The 25670-nt window shown below is 44.5% G+C and overlaps 4 protein-coding genes across 4 annotated transcripts; 2 read left to right on the top strand and 2 right to left on the bottom strand.

Moving 5' to 3' along the window:
* Positions 1–669: 669 nt before the first annotated feature.
* On the bottom strand, positions 670–3395 carry W97_01808 (uncharacterized protein; the record flags this gene model as incomplete). Its single annotated transcript, XM_007779711.1, has 6 exons — positions 670–1739; positions 1793–2335; positions 2392–2535; positions 2586–2705; positions 2847–3215; positions 3272–3395. The coding sequence occupies 6 exons, from the start codon at positions 3393–3395 to the stop codon at positions 670–672; spliced, it is 2370 nt and encodes a 789-aa protein (XP_007777901.1).
* Positions 3396–4459: 1064 nt separating this feature from the next.
* W97_01807 (uncharacterized protein) lies at positions 4460–6557 on the top strand (the record flags this gene model as incomplete). Its single annotated transcript, XM_007779710.1, has 8 exons — positions 4460–4664; positions 4717–4944; positions 5003–5058; positions 5114–5585; positions 5636–5772; positions 5832–5927; positions 5978–6182; positions 6241–6557. The coding sequence occupies 8 exons, from the start codon at positions 4460–4462 to the stop codon at positions 6555–6557; spliced, it is 1716 nt and encodes a 571-aa protein (XP_007777900.1).
* Positions 6558–7742: 1185 nt separating this feature from the next.
* Positions 7743–9536, bottom strand: W97_01806 (uncharacterized protein; the record flags this gene model as incomplete). The annotated part of the gene is made up of 5 exons (XM_007779709.1): positions 7743–8564; positions 8614–8981; positions 9035–9231; positions 9290–9360; positions 9414–9536. The coding sequence occupies 5 exons, from the start codon at positions 9534–9536 to the stop codon at positions 7743–7745; spliced, it is 1581 nt and encodes a 526-aa protein (XP_007777899.1).
* A 1641-nt stretch (positions 9537–11177) lies between these two features.
* On the top strand, positions 11178–14363 carry W97_01805 (uncharacterized protein; the record flags this gene model as incomplete). Its single annotated transcript, XM_007779708.1, has 2 exons — positions 11178–11390; positions 11592–14363. 2 exons carry the CDS (start codon positions 11178–11180, stop codon positions 14361–14363), a joined length of 2985 nt encoding a protein of 994 aa, XP_007777898.1.
* Positions 14364–25670: the final 11307 nt, after the last annotated feature.

The following is a 25670-nucleotide window of genomic DNA, read 5'->3' as shown; positions in this document are numbered from 1 at the left end:
GCTTTACGATGGGACTATTGCTCTTTGGAGACGCAGCGCTTATATCTAGGGCTGTATAATAGCATTCGGCGGCTATTTCGCGGCTCCTTCTATTCTCTATCGCTAACAGTCGTATTAAAACTCGTATTGTTATGGCCAAGAACTCCGGGCTCAAGCCATCTCGAAGCCGCCGTCTCGAGGTGTCTGATCCTCTTCTTTAACGAGAGCGATTAACTACAAATATAGGATGTTCATCCCTAACCTAGGGTGTAATAAGACCCTGGGTTGCTGTACGCAAATACGCTTGTCACTTGGTGATCGCTCGTCGAGATTAGGTTCTATGGCAACCGGCTTGTCCTGTCGAGAACATCTAGAAGGCTACCAATAAAAGGCCGTAGAAACGGGGTTCTTGGGCGGCTGTGACGGAGCGTTCAGGACGCCAAGACTGCAATGTAAGGGTGTAGAACTTGTGATGGGCTATATCCACAACCGATCATATGATTGCCGACCTTGACCAATAAACAAGACATTGCTCACTATTCGATGCATGTTAATCTGCAGCCGATTCTAGCTAGATAAGTATTTTTGATGGCCTAAGAAGGCAACAAAAGCATTTCCTGCACTGGATGTACGGCCGTCTCTTCTGAAGTCACCTCTGAAGTCAACCTATCTACACACTCCACATCTGTCCTACGAATAAACCACGGACTGTCCCGTGCCATCGAACCCGCCAACGAAATAATTCCCCGTATTATTTTGCGGCACCCTCGGCGGCGGCTGCGGCCACTGATCTAACATCGCTGGTTCTCCAACCAATGTGAAGTTCAGCATTGCAAGCGGCTGCGTATCGATCATCATGGCATAGTCTCCAGGGTAGAGTATGCGATTGCCCATCTCGTCAACCCTACTCAGGCTGCCAAGCGTAAGGTTAAGCACTGCCGTGGCCGTAGCGCCCGGGGAGATGTCAAATAGACGCTGATACGCGACGAGGGATTTCTTGGGGTATGGCCTTGGGCCGAAGGAGCCGGTGAGGAAACCGAGGGCCGAGTAATCGGAAGTCGTGGTTTCGCCGGTGTTCGTCACATTTACGGAAAGGGAGTGGAAGGGACAGCGGTCCATGTACCTCTCGTTGCAACCTGTGACGAGGCTGGAGATGTTGAAGGTTGTGGCTTCGAGAGGGTTGATCGAGGCGCTGAAATTGGTATAGTGCAGTCCATAGCCGAAATCGAAGATTGGCTTGCCGGTGTACCACTTGTAGGTCCGGCCGGGGTTGTTAAGGCCTGGACGAAGGGACATGTTTGTCATTGGGACCTGGGCATTGTAGTCTGCTGGATACTGCGTCTGGGGTAGACGGCCTGCTGGCGCTTTTTTGCCGGTTAGGATGTCCATAATTGCGAGGCCACCGTCTTGGCCTGGGTAACCGCCCCATAGCAGCGCGCTAACGTTAGGGTTGTTGGCAATTGGGCTGGAATCCAACTGTCCACCACCCATCTGCAGGACGATCATTGGCTTGCCGTAGGCTGCAAGCTGCCCAATCAGGTCCAGCTGGTTGCCAGTCCATGCAATGCTATGGCGGTCCCTGTCTTCAGCCTCAACGGAGTTGTCAATGCCGCTGGCGAAGATAATGATGTCGGACTTATTTACGGCGGCGTAAACATGCAAGTTGTTGTTGGTGGTTGGATTCCCCGGGGAACTGTCACCTGCAGCGTAGTTTACTGTGACGTTGAGCTGCTGTGCGGCCCAGAGCGGACTGTGCAGGTCTGTGTTGAAGATCAGTCGAAAGCCTAATGTTTCGGAGGAAGATCTGCCTTACAAGGAGGGATGCCATGGTAGTTGCCTAGCATCTGTGTCGTTGCATTGGCCCAATCCCCGATCATCGCAATGGAAGTCTCGGGTGTTATAGAAAGCGGTAGCGTCCCGTCATTCTTAAGCAAAGCAATGCCCTCGACGGCGGCTCGATAAGCGAGTTGTTGAGCTTGCGGCGTGTTGACATCGCCGAAGTTGAGCGCACGGTATGGCTGCACATCAGGCGGATCAAAGTAGCCAAGGCGGATCAGCGAAGAGTACTGCCGAATCAGCGCTCGGTCCAATGTTGTGATGTTGATAAGCCCTTGCTCCAGCGCGGCCGGCAGATAGGTTTGGTAATAAGTTCCGCAGTTCAGGTCTGTACCTGCGTTCAGAGCGTCGGCAACGGCTTGCGGACGCGTTGCAGCGTACCCATGTGGTAGGTAAATGTTCTGGATAGAATCGCAATCGCTTACGACCCACTGCTGCTCATTTGTCCAATCCCAGTGCTCACGCAAAATGGTTTGCAGGAGGTATGGATCGGCACAGGTGGGTCTGCCGTTGACCGCATCTACTAAGGATTAGCTGCGTTGCGCTTCAAAACGGATGATTGTTCTAGAAACTCACTATACGAGCACATGAAAGCGCCAACGTTGGAGTCACGTGCGCAAGTCTGGAAAGGAGGCGCGTAATACTCGACCAAATCCTGGGTAGAGATAGGAGCGTCCCACTGGTATCTGAAATTACCATTCCACGTTTCCAAGTCATACCCTACATCCCTCATTAGCGGAAGTTTGCCGTTATTTGCATGGGGCTCATACCGGCCCAGTGCTTGCAAGTTGCCACGATACGCTTGTACTTCGGAGCATAGCCCCCTTGCAATCCATCGATCAATGCGCGCACATAAGACGACAGATGGAATGGGTCTTCTCCAGGAGTTTCTAAGCATTCCAGTCAATATCTCCTCCATTGTACGGATTCACGTAAGAGTTTCAGTTATTTGAGAGGTCGGATTTTGGTGAATAGATTGCTTGGGAGCTTCGCTCAACGAGGAATCCTGCGAGCGCAAACATCAGACTCACCTTGGCCGCGGCCCCAACGGGGATCTTTGAAAGGATTGATGTTGGGAGTCCAAAAGTCCAAGCCGGCTCTGCCATCGTTGTTAAAGGCACGAGCCTCGATGGAAATAATCGTTGCAACGGAGTTGACTAGAGCATCATCGAAAGTCGCACCCAAAAGGATGGGCTGTGGAAAAGACGTCGCATACGAGTAGTTGCCAGAGGTGCTAAAATTAACGCCGGGGGACAAGGCAACTCCATGCAACGCTTCCTGCCACCATTGATACGGTGGTAGACCGAGACGAGCCACCCCAGGACTAACACTGCCGGTATTGTTAAGCTTCTCTTCCGTCGTGAAGAGACTGATTAAGGCAGTGGCCCGATTAAGAGGATCTAGACTCCGGTTACTCCCGCTATCATTGGCCGACTGTACAGCTATATGAACCTACCGGCGGTAGTATCGCATACTGTGTTGTTCGAAAGAGGTCCATTGACACAGTCTGGGAAGCCAAAGGGGAAAGCAGAGGTCGCACTAGCCAGCATCAACGCGGCGAATGCAAGTATGGGTGTCATTGTGCAAAAAGATCACAAACGACTAGATGCTCGAAGGGCAGGCTGGTGGTCCCTTTCCATCCCATAAGAGAGGGACCATCTTATATAATGATTTGCCGTGCGGATTCGTGGACGAGGGTCTGCACGAACACATCAGCTGCACTCAAGCATCACAGCCGGTTGTGGATCCATATTCCCCACACCGCTGAGCGTTGACGACGATATGGCGTTGTGCATAGTGTAGTTTGTTGGGATCGATGCGGGGAGAAGCAGAGGCCTGCAAGGTGCTTGGCAATTGGGTGGATCAATTGGAAGGCAACGGGGAAAATAGCCGCAGGCGAGGCGATAGCGCAGTGTTGATGTTTGATCGACTCCCTATCCGAAATGCCGACCCTAGCGGCGGGTGGCAGACGTTGGATCCCGAGGTCATCCTTCGATGCGCATTTAGGCTAAATGCAACTGTGGAGATCCCGCCGCATCGGAGCCTCATCCCGCCACCCCCGCGGCAGTTAAATCCCCCTGCAACGGTGGCGCACGCCGATCGGCCCCTTTTCTATCCAGGAAGGGCTCCGGTTCTACGTCATCCTAAGGTCATGCTTCGTGTAGCGGTCAGCGTATCCTGAAGTTCATTGAGAGCTCCTCGTTGAACTGCAGCGAGTAGCTTGGGGCCATACTGCTGTGGGTCGAAGCGCAAGGTACAAGAAAGAAACCCTTAGTGTGACGACAGAAGCCAGGGGCATGGCGCGAGGAAGGACTAAGCTTTGAGCCGACAGCGCTGGCACTGGACGAGGCACCTCATTAGTGGGAACTATGGGCCCACCCGTGGACTCGGGCAAGCCTCCCCCAGGTTTTCGCGATTTAGCCGTCCATTTATCCATCCATTTATCCATCAAGCGAGGCTTAACGACTCCATGCCGACGGGGGCACTGGGTGCTCGTACACATGTTCGTTGGAAGTCAAGATCGTCCCCCGCTTGCGTCAAGAATAAAAGCGCCTTCATCCTGCTTTACCACCTTTCAAATCGTTCTTCCTAGTGCTTATCAGCGAGTTATTCTCATTTACCCACAGTCGGCGCTCGTGTCACTATGGCTCCTATTGGTACTGCCTCGCATTTCGACCAAGGCGCGTTGGCTCGCCGTCAGGCTCTTACTGGCGGCTCCGGGCCAGCAGCCCTGATCAAGAACATCAGGGTTTTCAGCATCGCTTGCTTCGCCTGTCTGGGAGGATTGCTCTACGGCTACAACCAAGGCGTCTTCTCCGGTGTACTCACTATGAACAACTTTGGCAAACGTAAGCTCCGGCGTATGCTTCCTCTACTCGCCTGGCAACTAAGAGTTACTAGATATGGGCGTCTGGGTGTCCGACAAGACGAAGCAAGGCTGGCTGACTGCCATCCTCGAGTTGGGTGCTTGGGTCGGAACATTGTATAGTGGCTTCCTGGCTGAAATTCTATCGCGAAAATACGCCATCCTTATCAACGTGGCCATCTTCATCGTAGGCGTTGTGATTCAGGCGACAGCCATCACCGGAGCTGGCGCATCCTCTATCCTCGGAGGTCGATTTGTCACTGGTACGTGAGCGATGGGCCTTGAAGTTTCGAGGTACTTGGTGCTAACGACGAACGATAGGTATGGGTGTCGGTTCCCTTTCGATGATTGTGCCGATGTACAACGCCGAGATTGCTGTATGTATTCGCAATCTGCAAGACGTGCAATCCAAAATGCTAACGCTTTGTACAGCCACCGGAAGTGCGTGGAGCACTCGTCGGACTTCAACAGCTTTCCATCACCTTGGGTATAATGATCAGCTTTTGGATCGACTACGGCACCAACTTCATTGGCGGTACAGGATCAAGCCAGAGCCCCGCGGCATGGCTCGTCCCTCTCTGCTTGCAAATTGCTCCCGCCGTCCTGCTTGGCGTAGGCATGCTTTTTATGCCTTTCTCGCCACGTTGGCTCGTCCACCACAGCCGAGAGCCAGAAGCCCGCCGTGTCCTTGCCAACCTGCGCGGCCTTCCTCAGGACCATGAGCTGATCGAGTTGGAGTTCGCTGAGATTAGAGCCCAGTCACTATTCGAGAAGCGCACGCTAGCTGAGAAGTTCCCACACCTGCAGCAACAGACCGCCTGGAACACGTTCAAGCTGCAATGGGTCGCTATCGGATCCTTGTTTCGGTCTAAGCCGATGTTCCGCCGTGTCATCGTCGCTACGGGTAAGGTTTTGCTGCAGTGGGTGTATGAAGCAAAGCTAATGGCCGACTAGTCACCATGTTCTTCCAGCAGTGGACCGGCATCAACGCCATTCTGTACTACGCTCCTCAAATCTTTAATGGGCTTGGTCTTTCCTCAAACGCAGTCTCTCTTCTCGCGACAGGCGTTGTCGGTATTGTGATGTTCCTCGTGAGTGTCCTCCGATGAAGGTGGCCTGATGCCACTACGGCTAACATCGCTAATTGCAGGCCACTATTCCTGCTGTCATGTACGTTGACAAGCTCGGCCGTAAACCCGTCTTAATTGTGGGCGCCATTGGCATGGCAGTCTGCCACTTTATTGTCGTACGTCTACCTCACCCATCACCCCCTTCCATGAAGCTAATTCGCTTTAGGCCGCCATCGCAGCCACCTACGAAGACTCCTGGCCCTCTCACCGCGGTGCGGGCTGGGGTGCAGTTGCTATGGTCTGGCTTTTCGTTATCCACTTTGGGTACTCGTGGGGTCCATGCGCCTGGATCATCATCGCAGAGGTCTGGCCTATCAGCAACCGCCCGTATGGCATCGCATTGGGTGCTTCATCAAACTGGATGAACAACTGTAAGTCAAGCCTTATCCCCAGAGCGAAAGACTATATTGCTGACTTCTGTGCTCGCAGTCATTGTCGGTCAGGTCACTCCAGACATGCTAGAGCACATGCGCTACGGCACCTATATCTTCTTCGGGCTGCTAACCTTTGGCGGTGCATTATTCGTCTGGTTTGTCGTCCCTGAGACGAAGCGCTTATCGCTTGAGGAGATGGATATCCTATTCGGTAGCGCAGGTGTCGCGAGCGCAGATGCGGAGAAGATGCGTGAGATCAATAGGGAGGTTGGCCTGGAGGAAATTGTGCGTCGTGGTAGTAGTGTTGCGGCGGCTCCTATAACACTGTCGGAGAAGACAAACGAGTCGAAGAAGAATGAGTATATTAGATAGTAAGGGCGCTATTAACAACGTGGAGTAGAGTAGCTTAGACGCAATACTTCGGAATATTCTGGTTTTATTAAGAATGAAAACTTTTGCGCTTGCGTTACTATATAATTACTATATTTAGAGAATTTATAAATTATTGTTTAGAGATGATACGCTGAAACTCTAAGTACTTACTTTAATTGAGTTCTCATTACTCTTGCTAGTGCTCTCTATACCAACCCTTGTAGCGCATCAACCTGCCCCCCAAATCAAGTGAACCAGCAAAAACTCACCCCCGGCCCCACTTTATTCCAACCCCTGGGCCAGGATTGTTTGATGAGAAACCCCTTCGGTATCGGATAGAAGTTTTTTTCCGAGACAGCCGTGATTCGAACCGGCGACGGAGGAGAGTCTAGCGGAAATTAGCAGGGGTCCCGCGGGTGCACCACATGAGCTTTCCCGCGGGTCGACGATAGAAGTGAGTTTTGAGGTATTTATGGCTGGGTAAGACTGCGGAGGGAGTTCCTGAGGTGCTCGGGAGGTTAGAGGGAGATTTGAGGGAGATTGTCTGACGTCAGGGGGTCGACGTGGACAAACAGTAACATCGAGAGCGCTGCCAGCTGCCTTCCCTACCTTCTTCTCGATGAAGAGCTTGCACGCTGGCGCGGTCATCTCGCCGGCTATGTCTTTCCCATCATTAACACCATATGGCGGTGCACAACAAAGAGCTCCGCGCAATTGCCCCTCGGGAACATCACCAAGGTTATTGGCCTGCCAGGCGTGGATGACCTCACAACGGCGAACAGCTGCGGGCAAGGACAGACACCCCGGTGTCGCAGACGGGTACGAGTCTTTCCAGCCAACAGTAGAACGTAGTCACCGACAATCTTGCAGCACTACCTCTCTTTCGTAGACAATCGACTAGATTTCAAGATGGGGCAGAGCTGAGGCAGTCTGGGAAGAGAGTACATCAGATGTATGATAAGGAGGAGAAGGAAGAGGTGCGAATCAATGAGAACATCTAAGGAAGACGTATGCCGAATCGCAGCGCTTAACCAGAGCGGCACATCGTACAGGCAATACCGTAGTGTGCGGTCTCTCCATCAGAAAGCCGATTGAGTGAGCGGAACAGTACCGGGGCACAGCCCTGTCGAGAACGAGATTGAGGACAACCGTATCTGCGGCCAACTGCCTCAGCGTACTGTCCCATCAATCGAACTCCCTCCTCGGTCCATGAAAGTTTCTCTTCCCCCTAAGACGGTAATCTACTGCCGCAAACAACAGTACCAAGCAGAGTATCGGACCAGCATAGTTCATTGTCTCTTTCGTTAATGGCAGCACCGTCGGCAGTGCTAGGAACGGCACCATCATACAGGCATAACACAGCGCGTAGGAGTTAATGAGGACCCCGAACCGGCCTAGACAGAAAGGTCCAAACACGATCGCGTTCTCCCCCACGAAAGCCTGTCCGGGAGCGGCTCGACGCGTGCTCACGCGCAGACGCTTGAGAAGCAGGCAGGCTATCGGGATGATGTAAGATAAGTACAGCGAGATAGTCGAGAGCGACAAGATCGCGCTCAGTGCGACCGACGAGCCGATGTTGATAAAGGACAGCAGGACGACAACCACCGCCACCAAGGAGATGGCCCGCGTAGGAACAAGGTAATGGTTGTCTACGTGCGCAAAGAAGTCTGAGAAAGGCAGACCCTTGTCGCGGGCGAAGGACCAAGTCAAACGGGAGACAGAAGCGAGGGTTCCGATAAGGCCAGGGACGCCGACGACGAGCATGGCGGTTTCCATGAGAGTTGCTGCTACCGTGGAGCCGGTGGCCTGGCGGAAGATCTCGATAATCGGAAAGCCGGTCGGTGTGCCAAGAGCGTCCTCGATACTGGAGATGCTGTAGAGAGAGACGAGCACGAAAAGCCAGGCTAGTGTGGCGTTGAGGACCACCGTGGTCATAATCACTTTGGGAACGGTGGTCGCTGATTTGGTCGTCTCCTCGCTGAGGTGAATGGCACCATCAAAGCCTATCTTACAGCGTGAGCAAAATTTCTGTCACTCGTACGCAAAGCATGCTTACCAACGATACACCATACACACGGAAGCAGTCCAATGAAGAATGCCACACCGTTGTTGCTCCATCCAGTTTGGTTGATGTAGGTCCTGAAGACCAGATCTGGTGAAGCATTCCGTCCAAGAACAAGCACACGGCTATGAAGAACAGGATATGGCAGACGCCAGCAAGCAGCTCAGTAGCCGGCAAAAGCTTGATGCCCCAAACGTTTACGGCGAATGTGATGGCGACGAGAGCCCACATCATCAGGGTGCTATGCCACCGCTCATAGCCGTAACCAGGCCAGTTGAGTATAGCCAACCCCTGGATCTGAGTCGCAATAAGAAAATACACGCTCGTAAGGGTGGCTTGCCACGCGAAAACGGTGACCCATCCTACGTCCGCCAGTCAGTTTCTCCAGCACCTGCGATCGTGCGAGTGCACATACCTTGCACAAACGTCACCGGAACCCTCCATTTCGGCGGCGCAAACATGTACGTCCAGTGATACTGCGCCCCGCTAATTGGACACATGGAGGCCATCTCAGAGATCGATGCCGCTAAGGCGAGTGTGCCGCTGCCAGTCAAGAAAAAGCCCCAGACCAGGGCGACCGGTCCGCCGGCATAGAGACCAACGCCCATCGCGCTAACGAGCGTGTCGATAAGTGGCTGTTCGGATAGCATTGCCCGGCAGGAGTACCTACGAGGCTATGGCTTCCCACGATGACAGAAGCGTTGCGGATAATGCGAGGCTGGTAACAAAATTGAAGCGTCTCTGCGGAATGTCAATCTTTGAAGAATCAAGGCGGATCAGGTAGAAACTCCTACCGCCAGCTGCTGCTTCTTGCCCATCTGCGCCATTACGGCTTTGTCTTCCATGTCGAGGGAAGCTGAGTCTGGCGATTCGACTCCCGCCGTGACAACAACGTGGTCAAGGACCTTCTCCGACATCTTTGACCAATTTTCCTATGCGTTACAAGGGAACAGAGATGAAGGAGTACGCGCAGTGTAAGGCCCCCCACTTAACTCGAGTCAGGAGCACATAAAAGACGTTTGACTTGAGAGGATTGAGAGTCGCGAACGTCGGCCCTACCGCAGCTTATGAGCTATGTTTTTTCTTGGGGGCCATGCAGCTTGAGATCTGAGCCACCCCAGGACAGAGGTTCGTCTCGCATCCTTCGCTGCATGACCCATATCGTTTGACATTGATTGGGTGGGAGATAAACCCCTCCAGCGACGGGACGCGGGTCGCGGCGCACAACCCGTCCGAACCCAGGGCAATGTGGCTGCCAGTGCAGTAGCGCCTGCCTATCTCAAGCGGGCGGGGAGGTTGAGGTTGTGGGAGAGGAGTAAGTCAAGGTACTCCGCCCACAGTTCCTCGCCCACAAGTCCACCATTGGGGCGGTAGGATCCATGGCTAATTCTAGTGCATGCGTACACGCTGCACTGCATACGCTACACTAGGGGAAGGAAGTGATTAGCTGGATATTGAAGATTGCTGAGGTGGCGCTTTGCATGGCACCATGTCCCGACCGGAACGCTATAGTCGTTCCATTAATATTTAATCACGTGACTCATACCAACATGAGAATTCAACTCTGCATATGCTATTCATCAGAGAGAAGCAGGACACTGCGGATCGCACTTTATTAAAAACATCCATACAGGCCAATTCGAAGGCACTAGCCGAGACAATTGCGTTTCGATCTAGAAAGCAGTCCTCTAGGCGGTTGTATTGAAGAACAGAAGTATAATATCGTCAATCTCATAAGAGGTCTTTGGAATTTGATATAGCGTGTACCTAGGCTTCTATCATGTAAAGCTTCTTGATGAACAGGGCTGCATTCCATGTTTTACTTTCCAAACAAAGTCCAAGGTGTTCCGTCCCACCGCTGTGCATGGTCGGTGATTGTTGCGGCTCTCCCGCGGAGTTTCTCATAGGGCTGAAATTATTAATATGCCGAAGCTGCCCTTCAAGTGAGCCTGGGAGAGCTTCATCCAAACAACATGTCGCGAATCGTGCTTGCCTCGAACACACTGCTATCGTCCACCAAGCTTGCTCACCGACACTGCTGTCAGCATGCTGCTCCTGCTGCGGCAGCAACTGCTCCCAGTGTTCCTCAGCTCACGGTAGCACCGCTAACCACAGCACCTGGCTGATCCGAACAAACCTCCCTCATTAATCAGGGTTTCACAAATTTCAAAACCTTGCCTTGTACCATCTCCTGAAGCTGTTCAATCGCAGAAATGGCTTCCTCAGCGTCAGCTTCGGCTCTCTCGCGCTACCGGCCTGTCGTTCTCACCATCGTTGGGGCTGCTGCTGCGTGCAGTCTCTACTACATCTACTCAAGCCTTCGCAATCCACCTTCCGGCCTACATCGAAGCAATGCCGTGCATCGGCCGCGACGTCGTGTACACCAAGAGGCAACAAGTCAGTCGAGCCGGAGTAATCAGGCACGAGCATCACGGACCGTGGGAGCTGGTCAAGCTCTAATCGAAGTACAGACCGAGAATGGCATATCACGGGTGCAGATCCCTTTCCATCCGGACAGCCTGCCTACGGTGGAGACAATACTCAGCAGTGTTCCGGAAATGAACAGGGAAGATGCGGAGGTGCTCCTGGAGCAGGTGCAGGCGGAGTTTCTGGACCAATGTCTGGATGTCAATGCTGTTGCCGGCGATGCCAGCCGCGATACTGTGGCTATGTCGAGATGGTTTGAGGAACGTGGAATCCCGCAAGAGAGGATTGTGGCCGCATTTCAGAGGTTGGAGCACCGGCAGGCGACAAGGGGCTCCCCTTCGCAGGTAAGCTTGTCCTTGAAGTCCTTTCGCATATCCTTTAGTACCGGAACATATGATCATTGGCTCGTCATTTGGACAACCAGTGTTTTGTAGCAATACTCGCCTGTGGAAAGGCCTGGTCAAATTACGGATTTCGGTGGAAGCGTCGAGCACGTGGAAGCGCAATGTCTGCATGCCTTGCGATGCTGATACTCTTCGCTCTAGGTTCAGCAAGCGGACGGCCACCATGACAGGGCCGCTAGGGCAGCAGCAGCAGAGGCAGAGACCGAAGCTTCTTGGTCGCCTAGTGAGTCAACGGGCGTTGCCGGCGCAGAGAGCGAAGCTCTGAATCTTCGCAGCCTACTATTCCACATTGCCGAAGACCAGGCGAGAAGAGATGGCTACATCCATCGCGGTGTCACCTGCAACAGCTGTCACACGAAGCCGATCCGTGGAGTACGCTGGAGGTGCGCAAATTGCCTCGACTTCGACCTGTGCACAGATTGCGAAGCCACCGATCGCTTGCACCCAAAGACTCACATCTTCTACAAAGTCAAGATCCCGGCTCCATATCTTGGAAGTCCAAGGCAAGGTCAAGAGGTGCTATATCCTGGCAAACCGGAAAAGATGCCTCATCAAGCTCCGTGGAATCTCAAGTCCGCTCTTTCAAAAGGACTCAACTACGACCTTTCTGAGTTTGACGCCTTGTGGGATCAATTTACTTGCCTCGCCAACGCTAAGTTCGAGCACGATCCAAACCACATCGGATGGGCCATAGATCGGAGAGCATTCGACAAAACGTTCGTGCCGCATTACTCAACGCATGCTCCTCCGCCCAACCTGATTTACGACCGTCTCTTTGCGTTCTACGATTCCGATGGAAACGGTCTCATAGGGTTCGAAGAGTTTATGAGGGGCTTGGCGTGCGTGCACAGCAAGACGTCGGAGTCCCGCTTGAAAGAGGTGTTTAATGGCTATGACATTGATGCCGACGGTTTCGTCTCCAGAAAGGACTTTCTGCGAATGTTCAGAGCTTATTACGCAATCACGAAAGACATCACGCGAGACTTTATTGCCGTGCAGGAAGAGGAACTTGCTGCTGCCGGGGCGCTCGACACGATTATGTCGGCTCAACCGCTCAGCTCAGCATTTACGGACCACCCTATCATTCCAAGCCAGCATGACAGTACTTGGAGCAAGAGGCCAGACGCATTTGGTGACCTGCGACCTACAGATGCATCGGACACCGTTGTTCGCTCTGACGGAAAAGACGAGGGCGATCGCGGAACGATCATCGCGAACGCTAAGCAATATCATGAGGATCACTCCATTGGGGACGACGGTAACCCGGTTGGATGGGCGCCGGAGCTCCGCCGCGACGTAGTAAGAGAGCGATGGCGCAGACGTGATTTCTACCTGGACGAGGCGGGAAATCTCGACCGCTCTGACGAGTTGGAGCCATTGGCTGACAATGAAGACGTTGACCGGGACTCCGGCGTAGCAGAGCCGGCTAGCTCTGATCTGCGCAGCGCTCTTACTCGGCGGCAATCTAGTGGCTCCCAAACTGCGCTTTCAAGATCATCCTCGCGCGTCCGCTTCCAAGATCACCTAGAGTTTGACAACAACTCCACTGTTTCGACATCTTCGCGCCCTGTCGGAGAGCGGTGGGGTGGTTATGAAATCCCCCAACCAGAAAAGGACCTCGGTCGCGAGGTTTTGTATCAAGTCACTCAGGAGGCTTTCAACGAGATGCTAGATCCGATTTTCAAGGCGGCGGAAGACCTTGCGATCGAAATCGAGTCCACTAAGCAGGAACGTAAGCGATGGGCAGAGCGCATCGCTGAAATTGCCAGGAAGCAACAGGTCGCGCAACGGCACTCGGAGGCGGCGGTCAAAGATCCGCTTCTTGCCATGGCAGCAGCTGCTGAGAAGGATTTATCCGATGCACCACTTGGCACAGCTGGCCCAGCCCCTCCAGCTCTCAATGGGAACGTCTCTGCTCAACAGTCATCCGAGTCACAGCTATCGGTCGACCGGTACCTTAATGGGAGGACCACGATGACAGGTTTGATGCAATCCGCCCACGCTCTGGCTGCTCAAGGCGTGGCGGACGCCGAAGACCAGACGAACGAGGACTCCTCATTTCTCGGTCCCGAGATACTGGAGAAGCCACTTGGGCAGCTCTTGGACGAGTTCGGCTGCACTGTGGCTGACGACCGCTCTGCTTCACCACGGCTGGACGAAACTACTTTGGTGCCTTCGTTCGTCTTAGAAGACCCTACATGGGGCCCACCTCCACCTCCACAGGGTTTTTGGCCGTCTACACTGGACCGTGACCCGACTTTACCTCAAAACATGCCCAGCGGCCTCCCCTTCAAACCGCACGGCGACCTCAGCGCCAACCACTGTAAGCCGTGGGATTTCAACACTCCAGAGCTACCCATCCGCATACTCGAATTCCCCACCACAGCCAGACACGCCCCTATGGCGATCCAGAACCGCAGCTACCAACGGAGCCTCATGAATCGTATCCGGGCCCTTGCAGTTCTTGCTAACGTGGACGCGATCACGTCCTCGCCTCTGACGAGCAGAGACCGTGAGATATGGCCAACTAAGCTCAGTGAGCAGGATGTTTCGCGCCCGCAGGACTTGATGCCCTACTTCTACCCCATAAGTGCCGAGCAGCTCCGCTTCGTCTTTGAAACACTGGATTTCCCCGGCCCGGCCGTTCAGGCGCTCCGCCGTGGAGTCGAAGGCGGCTATGCCCAGTCGCTGGACCTTGAGATCGCGGCATTTCGCCGCCGGAACGTCCTCGATACGCCACCGACCGAGGCGCGACTAAAGCGACTTGCCTTTCTTGACAAGGCGGAGGAGGAAATCAAGAAACGGGGCGGCAGAGGCGGGAGGCTGAACTTCGAAGAATTTGGGCACGCTGTCGAGGCCGCGGATGGCCGTCTAGGGTTCGTGGAAAGCTGGCTGGACATGGGTAGTTTCTAGCTATCCCATTCTTCCTGCTCGGCTCCCCATATCCCACTCATCTTCACCTGTAGTACTGTTGTGCGATGCCCCTTTTTGCTGCATGATTGTTGTATCATCCATCTTGTCTAGCGCATAGCGAAGGTCGGCGGCCTTTTGGGACCAAGGGCTGATTCTTGGCGTGTATTTAGGAATAGCCAAATGCGAAGACCGAGTTTGCCTGACGTGCTGTGGTTCATTCTGTCGAGAGGGAAACGAGAGTGGTCGGACTGGGAGATTGAGATGGGACTGGGGGAGGAGTGGGTGCGGTATTATGCCGATGGGGGCATGTGGCACCATTGAGACGGGCTTAAGCTATGTAGTAAACCCTAGCTATTTGTACTCTGCGTGTATGCTTCTTGTAAATCCGCCGGCTGAGCTGCGGGCACACTAAAATGCACTGCCATTACGCCAGCGGCTTGATGTATTAAAGTCTTGCTTAGGCTAACTATTTCACAAAACCGTTACTTAAGTAGTTTAAATCTATTATTTCTTAGTATTTGGATCTTCTATTACTCTAAGGTTATATACTTTATATAAAGAATTTACTTCTTATTAAGCTTACTGAATATTCTAAGCCTTAAATAATATCTTATATGCTATTCAATTAATTAAGCTTTAGTATTAAGTATTCTTATATTCTAATATTATATTATACTAACTAATTATCTTTTATTATACCTCTATTATAGTCTACTATAGTACTTTCTACTTCTACTAATATATCTATACCTATAGATAGTAATTCTAATCTTTTATAATCTATAATTATATATATCTCTACTAGCTTTACTAAAGAAGTTACTAGATAGCCTATATTAGCAAAAGTTTTTATTACCTCTAAGATCTTAGAGATAGCTCTAAGATCTTAGATATACTAAATCTATATCTGTTTTATAAGCAGCTTATAAGCAACTTATAAGAATTATTAGGAAAAATTTAGGCGCTTATGAAATTAGTATCGGTCTAAGATATCTAAGGTGCTTAGAGCGCGCTCCAAGCACTTAAAGAGCTTATAGAGATACTCTAAGCGCTCTAAGCGCTCTAAGTAATTAGAGTGGGTATAAATTACTTAGTAAGTATAAAAAATATAAATTATATAAAAAATCTTAGAGTTCCTTTTCTTACTTAACTTTCTCCCCCCTATAAAAATAGATAATATATCCACGTTTTTAAAAGTTAAGTAGATAATAAATATTTTTTTAAAAAGTTTACCCCCTAAGCTAGCTCTATTATATACCCTCTCTATTCTACTAGTTAAATTAGACTTAGAGCTTTTTCTAAAAAAATTTTAGTAATAACTAAGTAGGCTTAGTTCTAAGACTTATTTTAAACACTTAGAGCTACTCGCGAGTCACTTATAAGTAGGTAAAGTCGCTTAAAGGCTCTAAGCACTTAGAGCGGGCTTTAAGCGCTCTAAGTTGCTCTAAGCAGCTAAATTTTTTTCCTAATATTACTAGTATCATATTTTTATTCTTACTTAGACTAAAGACCGCTTTTATACTAGTATAGATACCTTCTATATTTCTCGCTAAGCTATATAAAGTTAGTCTCTTAATCTTTTCTACTTATATTTATAGTAAGACTAATTTCTCCTACTTTTACTAAATAATCTAGTTTAACTAGTATAGATGCTATTATTATAGTATTCTTTAGTAGCTTTATCGCTTCTTTCTACTCTTTTCTTTACTTAAACTCTTAGTTAGAGCGGAATAAGCGAAAGATCGGCTCTATAATAAGAGTAAACTTAATAATCTATACTCTATAATAGATGCAAATACCTATAAACGCCCTAGTTAAATAGAGATTCTTATATAATAGCTATGTAATAATCTTTTTAATCTTCTTATTAAGCGAATATCTTCCTATATTATTATAAAGATAGCTAATAATCTTAATTATTACTATATAGAACTATAATTTTTAAAAGAAATAGTATAGCTAGCACGCTTAAGGTTAATAAGAATACTATTAAGCTATTATATATTTAAGAATATACTATTAAATCCCTACAATAACTTCTTTATTATTATATATAGTTATTACTCCTTTAACTGTAATATTATTAAGAAAAGAGAGACTTTTCTTTAGAAGATAATCTTAGAGAATCTTTAATAATATTCGTATAAACTAAGTGACTAAATATATAGCTCCCTAAGTAAGAGTCATTTATTAAAGTAATCTAAGAGAAGTTATAAAGATAGTAAGGTTATAACACACCTTATCTAAAGGATTCTAGTTATATCTAGAGAAAAAGTTAATAACGCTTATAATTATATAGTCTATAAACTATTTTAAGAACTTATCTAGATTTAGAGGTATATTTATATTTTAAATTATAACTATATTAATATTTTATATAGTGCTAACTAGCTAATACTTTCTATTCTTTTTCTTAACTAAAAACTATAGATTATAGTATAGGCTATAGCTAGACTTAAGTAGTCTATTTTCTAGTTACTTCTTTAATATTATTATTACTTTCTTATTTAATACTTTTAGTCTTAGAAAACTTTTTACTTACTAGATATTATATATAATAGTATATATTAGCTATAGAGAAGTAATATCTAGATTTAATTAGCTAATCTTGGAAAAAATCTAAGTAAAAGCTACCTTCTAGTTTAGAATTATTACTTTAAAAACCTTATACTCTTTTAACTATAATCCTTTCCTAATTACTATTATCTTTAAGTACTTAGAAGTTACTCTACACCTAACTAGTAGATCTATAAAATAAGGCTTAGTCTAATAATTATATAGCCTCTTTAGTTAGAGGTAACTATAGATACTTACCCTTTTAATAGCTTTCTATTTCTAATTAAGAAAGCCTCTAGATTTAGATTTATTAGATTTAGAGAAGTCTGCAGAATAAATCTTATCTACTTTTTACTTATAAAGTATTAAAATATATAAGTAGGTTTAGTTTACTCCTATTCTTTACTAGTTTAACTCTTACTTAATACTTAAATTATTAAACCTTCTTAAGAATTATATTATTAGAGCGAATTTAATACTTTCTATAGTAAATAATAAAGTTTAGTATAGATAGTTCTAAACTAGAGGTTAGAACGCTTAGAATCTTTAAAGCTAGAGATTACTCCCTTAATTTAGAATAACTCTAAAGTAGTTAGTATAGCTAGTAATACTTTAGCTTTTCTTAAAATATCTACCTAAAACCTTAAACTCTAAACTCTAAAAATTATTATAAATATAAAAAGACTACTCTCTTACTAGAGTGTCGTGTACTAGTGTAAAATTAAATATAAAGATATAGCTAGCTACTATATCGCTTACTCTATTAAAGATACTATCTTCATAAGATAGATTCTCTAATCTAGGATCTCTTCTATATAACTTATAATAGATTGCGCTTTATATAATCTATTAATAGAGGTAATCTAGTACTATATTTCTCTACTTAGAAAGTACTAGATTAGTACTAACTTATAGTAATAGAATAATTCTCCTTAGATAATATCCTAAGATATATTTTTTACTACTAGAAATAGAGCGTTAATAGTAACTCTATCTACTTAAATAGATGTATTAGTAATAATTCTAAGAAACTCTATCTTCTTATTATCCGCTATAACTAACTAATAACTAAGTATATACTTAGAAAGATTATTAATAATAAAGCTGACCTTCTTAGTGTAATCTTTTTTTATTAGATTAATTTTAGCTCTAGTATCTAGAAGAGCTATTGTAGATACTATACTTCAGTAATCTCCTATAAAGATAGAAATAAAAGAATACTTATAGTAGTAGTTTTATTAACTAGTGTAAATCTCTTACTCTATAAGCTTCTTTATAGTAGAGGATTAGATATAACTAATATAGAATACTTTCTTTAAAGCTTCTAGCTTATTAGTAGATCTTATAAGTTTCCCTTTAAAGTCCTTAACGTTAGTCTTAGAAATAACTTCTATTAGAAGTTTCTAGATCTTAGGTATTTCTATAATTAGCTACCTAAAAGAAAACGTAATCTTCTATTCTATAACTAACCTTACTATTTCCTCTAGAAGCTAGTTGTTAGTTAATAGACTCTAAATCTTAATAGCTTTTACTTACTCTATTTTGATATTCTTCTACTTTATTATAGTCTTAGCTATAGGTACCTTAGTTATAGTTGCGTTATTAGTTAACTCTAGTTTATATACTTATAGTTCTAGCTTAACTATTTGCAAAGTCTATTAGTCTAGTAGTTACTATAATAGTAAGATAGTAGTCCTATTATAGGGAAAATACTCTCTATCGCGTAACTCTTTATAACTACTAGCTTTAGCCCTAGTTTCGTAACCCTTACGCGATTATTAATAATAGTAAGCTTATTACTAAATCCTTAACTAGAAGCTCTTTATATATCTTTCTAGTAACCTTCTTAACTATATTTAATGTTTTCCTAAGTAGCTATATTAAAACCTATCTAGAATCTATAGAATAGACTATATACTCTCTATCAATAAGGTCTTCCTCTTTATACTCTAGTAACTCTAGACTAATCTCTTCTTTTTCGCTCTCTAAATTACCCTTACTAGGTGTTAATAGAGTAATTAAAGAAGTAGAGATCTTTATACTCTTTTATATAAAGTAACGCTCTAGCGCTTCTAGTTTATTATCTTTTAGTAGTCTAATTATCTATCTAGAATTCTTATAAGTGCCTTTAATAATTTAGTTTCTTTTTATATAGTAGAGTCCTCTCTTAACTATATCAAATAGTTATTTATAGTTTATAAAGAAGTTATACTAATCCCTATAGTCTCTCTAGTAGTTAAATAGAATAGAGTTTATAGATTACTAACTCTAGTCTATATATAGTATCTCTAAACCCTAGTTAGTATAAGAGGTATTACTTCTATATAAATACTAGTTCTAAGAATAGGGCTAACTAGCGTAAATTATAGAATAGGAATAGAAAGCTTCTACCTTTTTCTAAAAGGCTACGAACTTCTAGTTACCTTAATGTATATTTCTATATTAAGGTATCTATATTATTAGGCTTCTAATATAAGCCTAACTTAAATCTATTCTAGTAAACTAACGTACTAACTTATTAATTTCACTTTTATAAATAAGCGGAGGCGCCTTCTAAACTATAGGAATTACTAGTACTACTAGCTATATAGTCTATAAAAGTATATATCTCTAGCCTAATATTATAACTATTATTAAAAGAAGCGTAGAACTACTAGAAAATAGAGTACTCTTAGTTCTTAATATCTTTAAACCTTATATACTATTAGCTAAGTGCTCGAGAATATCTAGTAAATCAACTATTTCTAACTATTTAAATATCTAGAAAGACTCTTTAATAAGAATTAACTTTTTAACCTTCTCTATTAACTATTCAAACTAGAAAGACACTAGGTTATAAGTTATAAACTTATACTACTTAAAAAGAGTTTCCTAGGTCTTAACTAGTAACTTCTAGAGAAACTAAGTACACTATAAGTATTAATTAAGTACTCTATTATCTATTTATTTCTAGGATATAATAATATACTTATAGGTAAAAGCTTTAAGATCTATAATCTTAGTCTTATATTCTAAAAGCTAATTAGTAAAGAAGAGTTAAGTTCTAATATATTATATAGAATTTTTATTATAAAATTCTAGTTTAATATACTTCTTAAGTCCTATCTAATTATTAGCCTTCTACTTCTCCATTTCTTTAATAGAAGCTTATATCTATTTAGTATAAAAATCTAGAAGTTAGGTAGCTTACTTTCTATTAGTAAGATACCTATCTCTAGTAATAGCCTTATACTAATAAAGCTAATAAGTGGCGTTAATACTATTAAATAGAGAAAGTTTAAGGGAACTCGCTATAGGTATAGGTATTTTTAAAGCTATAAAGTAAGACTTAAACTAGGAAATAAGCTAATTTATAGTAGTTCTTATACTAGTAGAGAAGTCTATAGAAGAGACTCTATCTAAAGAAATACATATAGGCCTTAGAGTTTTATTAGAAAAAGATATAGACTAAAAAGTACTCTTATTATTACTACTAGACAAGCTTGTAATACCTCTAGTAGCATAGATATAGGTAGTACTAAATCTATTAGATAGGATAGCTATTTTAGAATATAATAGACATACTAAGTTAAAAGTTCTAATAAAAGTAAATAGAAATCCTTTAAAAGCAAGCAATATAATAGTAAATAGTAATTAAAAGCTTTTAGTAATAATCTAATAGTAGTTTTTTATAAGAGAAGAGCCTTGTAAATACTTACTAGCTATCTTATAGTATCTTTTATAGTTTTAGCCCCACTTACTACTTCCTAGGTTTTAAAACCGCTTTATACTAGCTAAGATTTTATTTTAACTAGAATATAATCCTACTCTTCTATACTACTATCGTGGGTAAGGGGTTTGAGTGTAGAACTTAGGTGAGTAGGTCGTACGTGTCTGCGGAGGTGAGGTATTAAGGTAGGACTATTAAGGCAGTAATAGAATCACGGTGATTAGTTATAAATAGCTGAACAATATATAGAACAAGTGTGGTATCACTTGATACTATAATACAACTAATGCTTGACTGTCTTGATTGTCTAATACTCGACTGAAGAATCTTAAACCTCCGCACGCGCACCCTTTACTAGCTCCCACGTGATGAATCTTCTGCACCACTATACTACTAACTTAAAACTTCTCTAAATCACTTTGCAGCTATACTTAAAATAGATAAATAATAGTTTCCCTAGAGGAGTAGCTTCTAGCTCTTCTACTAACTATTGTTTCTATACTAGATTCCTAAACACATAGTTTAAAGAGAGAGGTAATATAAAATTACGTTCTTATATCTAAGCTATCTATGCCTAGTATACTACCCTATACTAAGTCCTTATCACGGTTTAGACTTAGTGTTCTTCGGCGTTCGGATCTTTAGTTATTCTAGAGTTACGTGATTAAGTCACGTGATCTACTTATAGAGTTTTCTACCCGTTTTTCTTCCTATACCTTCTAACCTCGTGCAATGTCTTATATATTACTCTAATAAATCAAGTTCTAGCATTAAGCCTTCCTATATTATAATATTACGTTGCACTCACTAATTATCTTTCGTTATAGCTTAGCTACGGTCCATTATATCCTCTTCCGGCTCCACTAAAGCCCCTACGTCTGCAGGCAACGCCCCTAACACTCTATAAGCTCCTACAGCTATTAACTCGCCCGCAGCTCTCGCTACTAAAGTCCTAAAAGACCCTAACACCTAGTACTAGTTTTTTATTAACCTCTTAAACTAGTTTAACGAGATGCGCACCTACTCTAGCACGTTTAAAGAAGAGCTCGAAGACATCACGTAGTAGCGCGACGTGTTAGCTACATAACGCGATGCAGCTATCATCACACACACTAAAGCGACCGAGCGAATCGCTCGACTTACTACCTAAACCGCCCGATCGAATACCACCTCAACTAAGAAGTCGGAGAAGCTTTCTAACCCGGAACTATTTTCTAGTTTTAACTATACCACCCTCCACTCTTTCGTCGCAAATATCCGCATAAAGCTCAGCATTAATGCCGACTAATATTCCACCTAAGCCACTTAAACCTTATACTTATACGGTCGCCTAAAAGGCACCGTATAGGCACTCTTCCTTCTATATATTCTAGCTAATAGTACACTTAAGTTTGGCTCTATTAAGGAGATAATTAAGCACCTTAAACTATTCTTTAGCGACCCAAACCCTAAAGCGACCGCGTAAGCTAAGATTACTAAGCTTCGCTAAAAGAATCGTGATTTTATCTTGTTTACTACTAAGTTCCAGCGCTACATCCACGACACTAGCTATAATAATAATAGAAAGAAGTCTACGCTCTTTATAGACCTATCGAATAAGATTCGAGCCGCTCTAGTAAGCTAAAATATAGAGGACATAAGTTACCTTAAGTACTTCCGCCTATACTAGCATATTAATAGGCATCTACGCGCTACCGCTAGCGCGGCTATAGGCTTATTGTCCTTCTAGAAGCGCGCCTTCCTAACTATACTCCTAGCTGCTAGTACCCTCCACATAATAACTACCACGACAACTTTCTCTCCTACCTTCTATCCTAGACCCACCACACTATAGTCTACACCCGCGACCTATAGCTATAGCGACCCTATAGACCTTACGGTTAGACGCATCTAACACAGTCTAATTACGCCCGAGATAAAGTAGTAGCGCTTTAATAATAATAAGTGCCTGTACTATAGCGGCGATTATATAGTTCGCAACTACCTAAAGAAATCTTACACCGCCGTGCACGCGATTAATTTTGGTTCCGCTCCTAATACTCTAGACCCTACTACCCCGTCCGGAGACTCAGCTCGCTTAGAAAATAAGTAGTCCCTACTAAAAGTCGCTTATAGGGACCCACACCTAAAATAGTTAAGATTTCCTTTTCCTTAATCTCCTAATCTCCTTAGTAAGACTTTAATAAAGATGAACACCTTATAGTTAACTATACTTTAGTTACTAGTTCACGCAAATATAAGTCTACCACTCTTATTAATACTAGAGCTTCTAGTACCGCTTTTATTAACTAATCTTACACGTAAAACCTCGGCCTTTATCTTCTTCCCCTTAGTTCCCCTATCACCCTTAAAGTCGTTAATAGGCGCCCTGCCGCCACTAGCGATATTACCTACTTTATTTAAGTTAAGTTCCTAGTAGAGTCATTCGAATAGACTCTTACTCTCTTTATTACTCGCCTTAGTTATTTCCTAGTTATCCTTAGATACTCTTAGCTACTAGCTTACCGCGCTACACTCGATGCTAACTAACAACTATTAGTACTCTTTAGTAGGAACGCCGTCCCTTACACCTATCCGGACTCTATTATAGTACCCTAGAAGAGGGCCGAAGAGCCGCTTAATCTCGCTCCACCCCCGCGAAAGACCCTAGACATTTACGTAATTGGCGCGGCACTCTTTACCCGCCTAGCAAATACTAAAAAGACGGGCTGCTAGCTCTTTGTAATTATAATAAGGGACATTAAAAAGGCCCTCGCTCCTAAGAAAATCATAGACCTAGCTACTATCTTACCCCCTAAGTACCACGAATTCCTAGATGTCTTCTTAAAATACCTCTTAGACTAGTTACCTCCGCACTATACCTACGACCACCACATCCGGCTGCAGCTAGGAACAGAACCGCCCGCTAGACCCCTATACGGAATGTCTTAGAAGGAGCTACTCGTCCTAAAAAAGTACCTAGAAGACTATCTCGTAAAGAGCTTTATCCGCTCTAGTAGTAGCCCTACAGTCTCCCCTATTCTTTTCGTCCGGAAGCCCGGAGGGGGCCTCCGTTTCTATATAGACTATTAGGGCCTTAACGCGATTATAGTTAAGAATAAGTACCCTATCCCGCTTATCTAGGAAACTCTCGCGCGTCTCTTATTAGCTAAGTACTTTACTAAGCTTGATATTATTGCGGCTTTTAATAAGCTCCGTGTTGTAAAGAGTGATAAATAGCTTATAGCCTTCCGGACCCGCTATAGCTTTTATAAATACTTAGTAATACCCTTTAGATTATCTAACGCACCCTTATCTTTCTAGCACTACATTAATAATGTCCTATAGGAATACTTGGACTAGTTCTGTACCGCCTATATCGACGATATCCTAATCTATAGCGACACCTTAAGCGAACACTAGAACCACGTCTGTAAGGTACTCACCTGCCTATAAGAGGTAGGCCTATAAGTTAATATTAAGAAGTGCGAATTCTATGTCTAGGAAGTTAAGTATCTCGGTTTAATTATCTCGACGGAAGGTATTAAAATAGACCTAGCAAAAGTCTCCGCCGTGTAAGAATAGGCCTAGCTAAAGAATTTAAAGGATGTTTAGGGCTTCCTTAGCTTCGCGAACTTCTATCGTTATTTTATCTAGAACTTCTTTAATATTATCTCACCACTTATAGGTCTCACTTATAAGAGCTAGGCCTTTCTATAGTTCCTAGACTGCGAGTTCGCCTTTTAGGAGTTAAAGCACGCCTTTATTACTACGCTAATCCTTTAGCACTTCGACTAGACTATGCCTATAACTATAGAAACGGACGCCTCGGACTATATCGTAGCTAGTATACTCTACCAACTGGATACAGAAGGCCGACTCCGTCCTATAGCTTACTTCTTAATAAAAATGTCCGTCGCTAAGTGCAACTACGAGATCTATAATAAAGAACTACTAGCTATTATTAAGGCCTTTAAGGCCTAGCGTCTAGAACTAGAAGGAATAGAAAAGCTAGTTAATATTATTACAAACTATAAGAACCTTAAGTACTTTATATCTATAAAGTCCCTTAACCGTCACTAAGTCCGCTAGAGCGAGTTCTTATCCCGTTTTAACTTTAAGATCACCTACTAAAAGGGTAGCCTAAATATAATAGCAGATGCCTTAACTCGTTAGTCTAGAGATCTTCCTACTAAAGAGAGGAGTAATCCTTAAAAAAACTAGTTCTAAATAGTACTAAAGTAGCATAACCTCGATCCTTAGCTAAAGCGCGCTCCCCTAGCCGCTAATAAGATTCATTTAGCTCCTACTAGTATAACGAGGTGCTATCACAAGATAATAAAGGTTACTATAATAGTTAGGGTCCTAATTAAGGAGGTAGGGAATAGTGCCAAGATATAGTTAATAAGGTGAGGGTTAATATCACGTAGTGAGATTAAATTAAGTTATAAAGAATGCTAGATTCTTATTTAAGTTAAGCACACCATTATAATAAATGAGAATAGTGTCTTCTATATACTACCTAGTGCCATCTATAGCTAGCTATAGCTAGCTATGCTAGTACTACTATTCTCTACTAGCCTTACTATCCATTTCTAATCACGTGGTCCCTCCTACTAGTAGTGGCTAGTAGTCACGTGGTGGCTAGCCTATACTAGCTATTATTTGGCCTTATACCGGCGGCGCCGGTCCTATCCTATAAGATCGTAATACTAGCCCCTCCTCTTAAGGCACTTTATCCTTAAAGGCTCGGGCCGGATAATATAAGCTATAGAGCGCTAGTGTTAAGATATTATCTCTTCGCCATACCCCTAGTTCGCAAAACTCCTTCTATAAATTATAAGACTACTTCCACGGAGCGAGCCAACACTCTTACCGCTATTCTTCGTATTACCGGTCCCACTATACCTACTCCATATTCTTATTATAGAACCAACTAGGTAGCCTATAAGGTCAACCTTACTACAAGCTATTATATTAAGTGCATTACGAAAGGTCGAAAATGCGACCTAGTGGTAACCTAAGCCAAGTGTCCGTCGTTCCTTCCGTAATTACTTACTTAC

The sequence above is a fragment of the Coniosporium apollinis genome (assembly GCF_000281105.1).
Source record: "Coniosporium apollinis CBS 100218 chromosome Unknown supercont1.6, whole genome shotgun sequence".
In the NCBI taxonomy this organism is placed as follows: Eukaryota; Fungi; Ascomycota; class Dothideomycetes; genus Coniosporium; species Coniosporium apollinis.
This window is presented reverse-complemented; position numbering and strand designations above follow the sequence as displayed.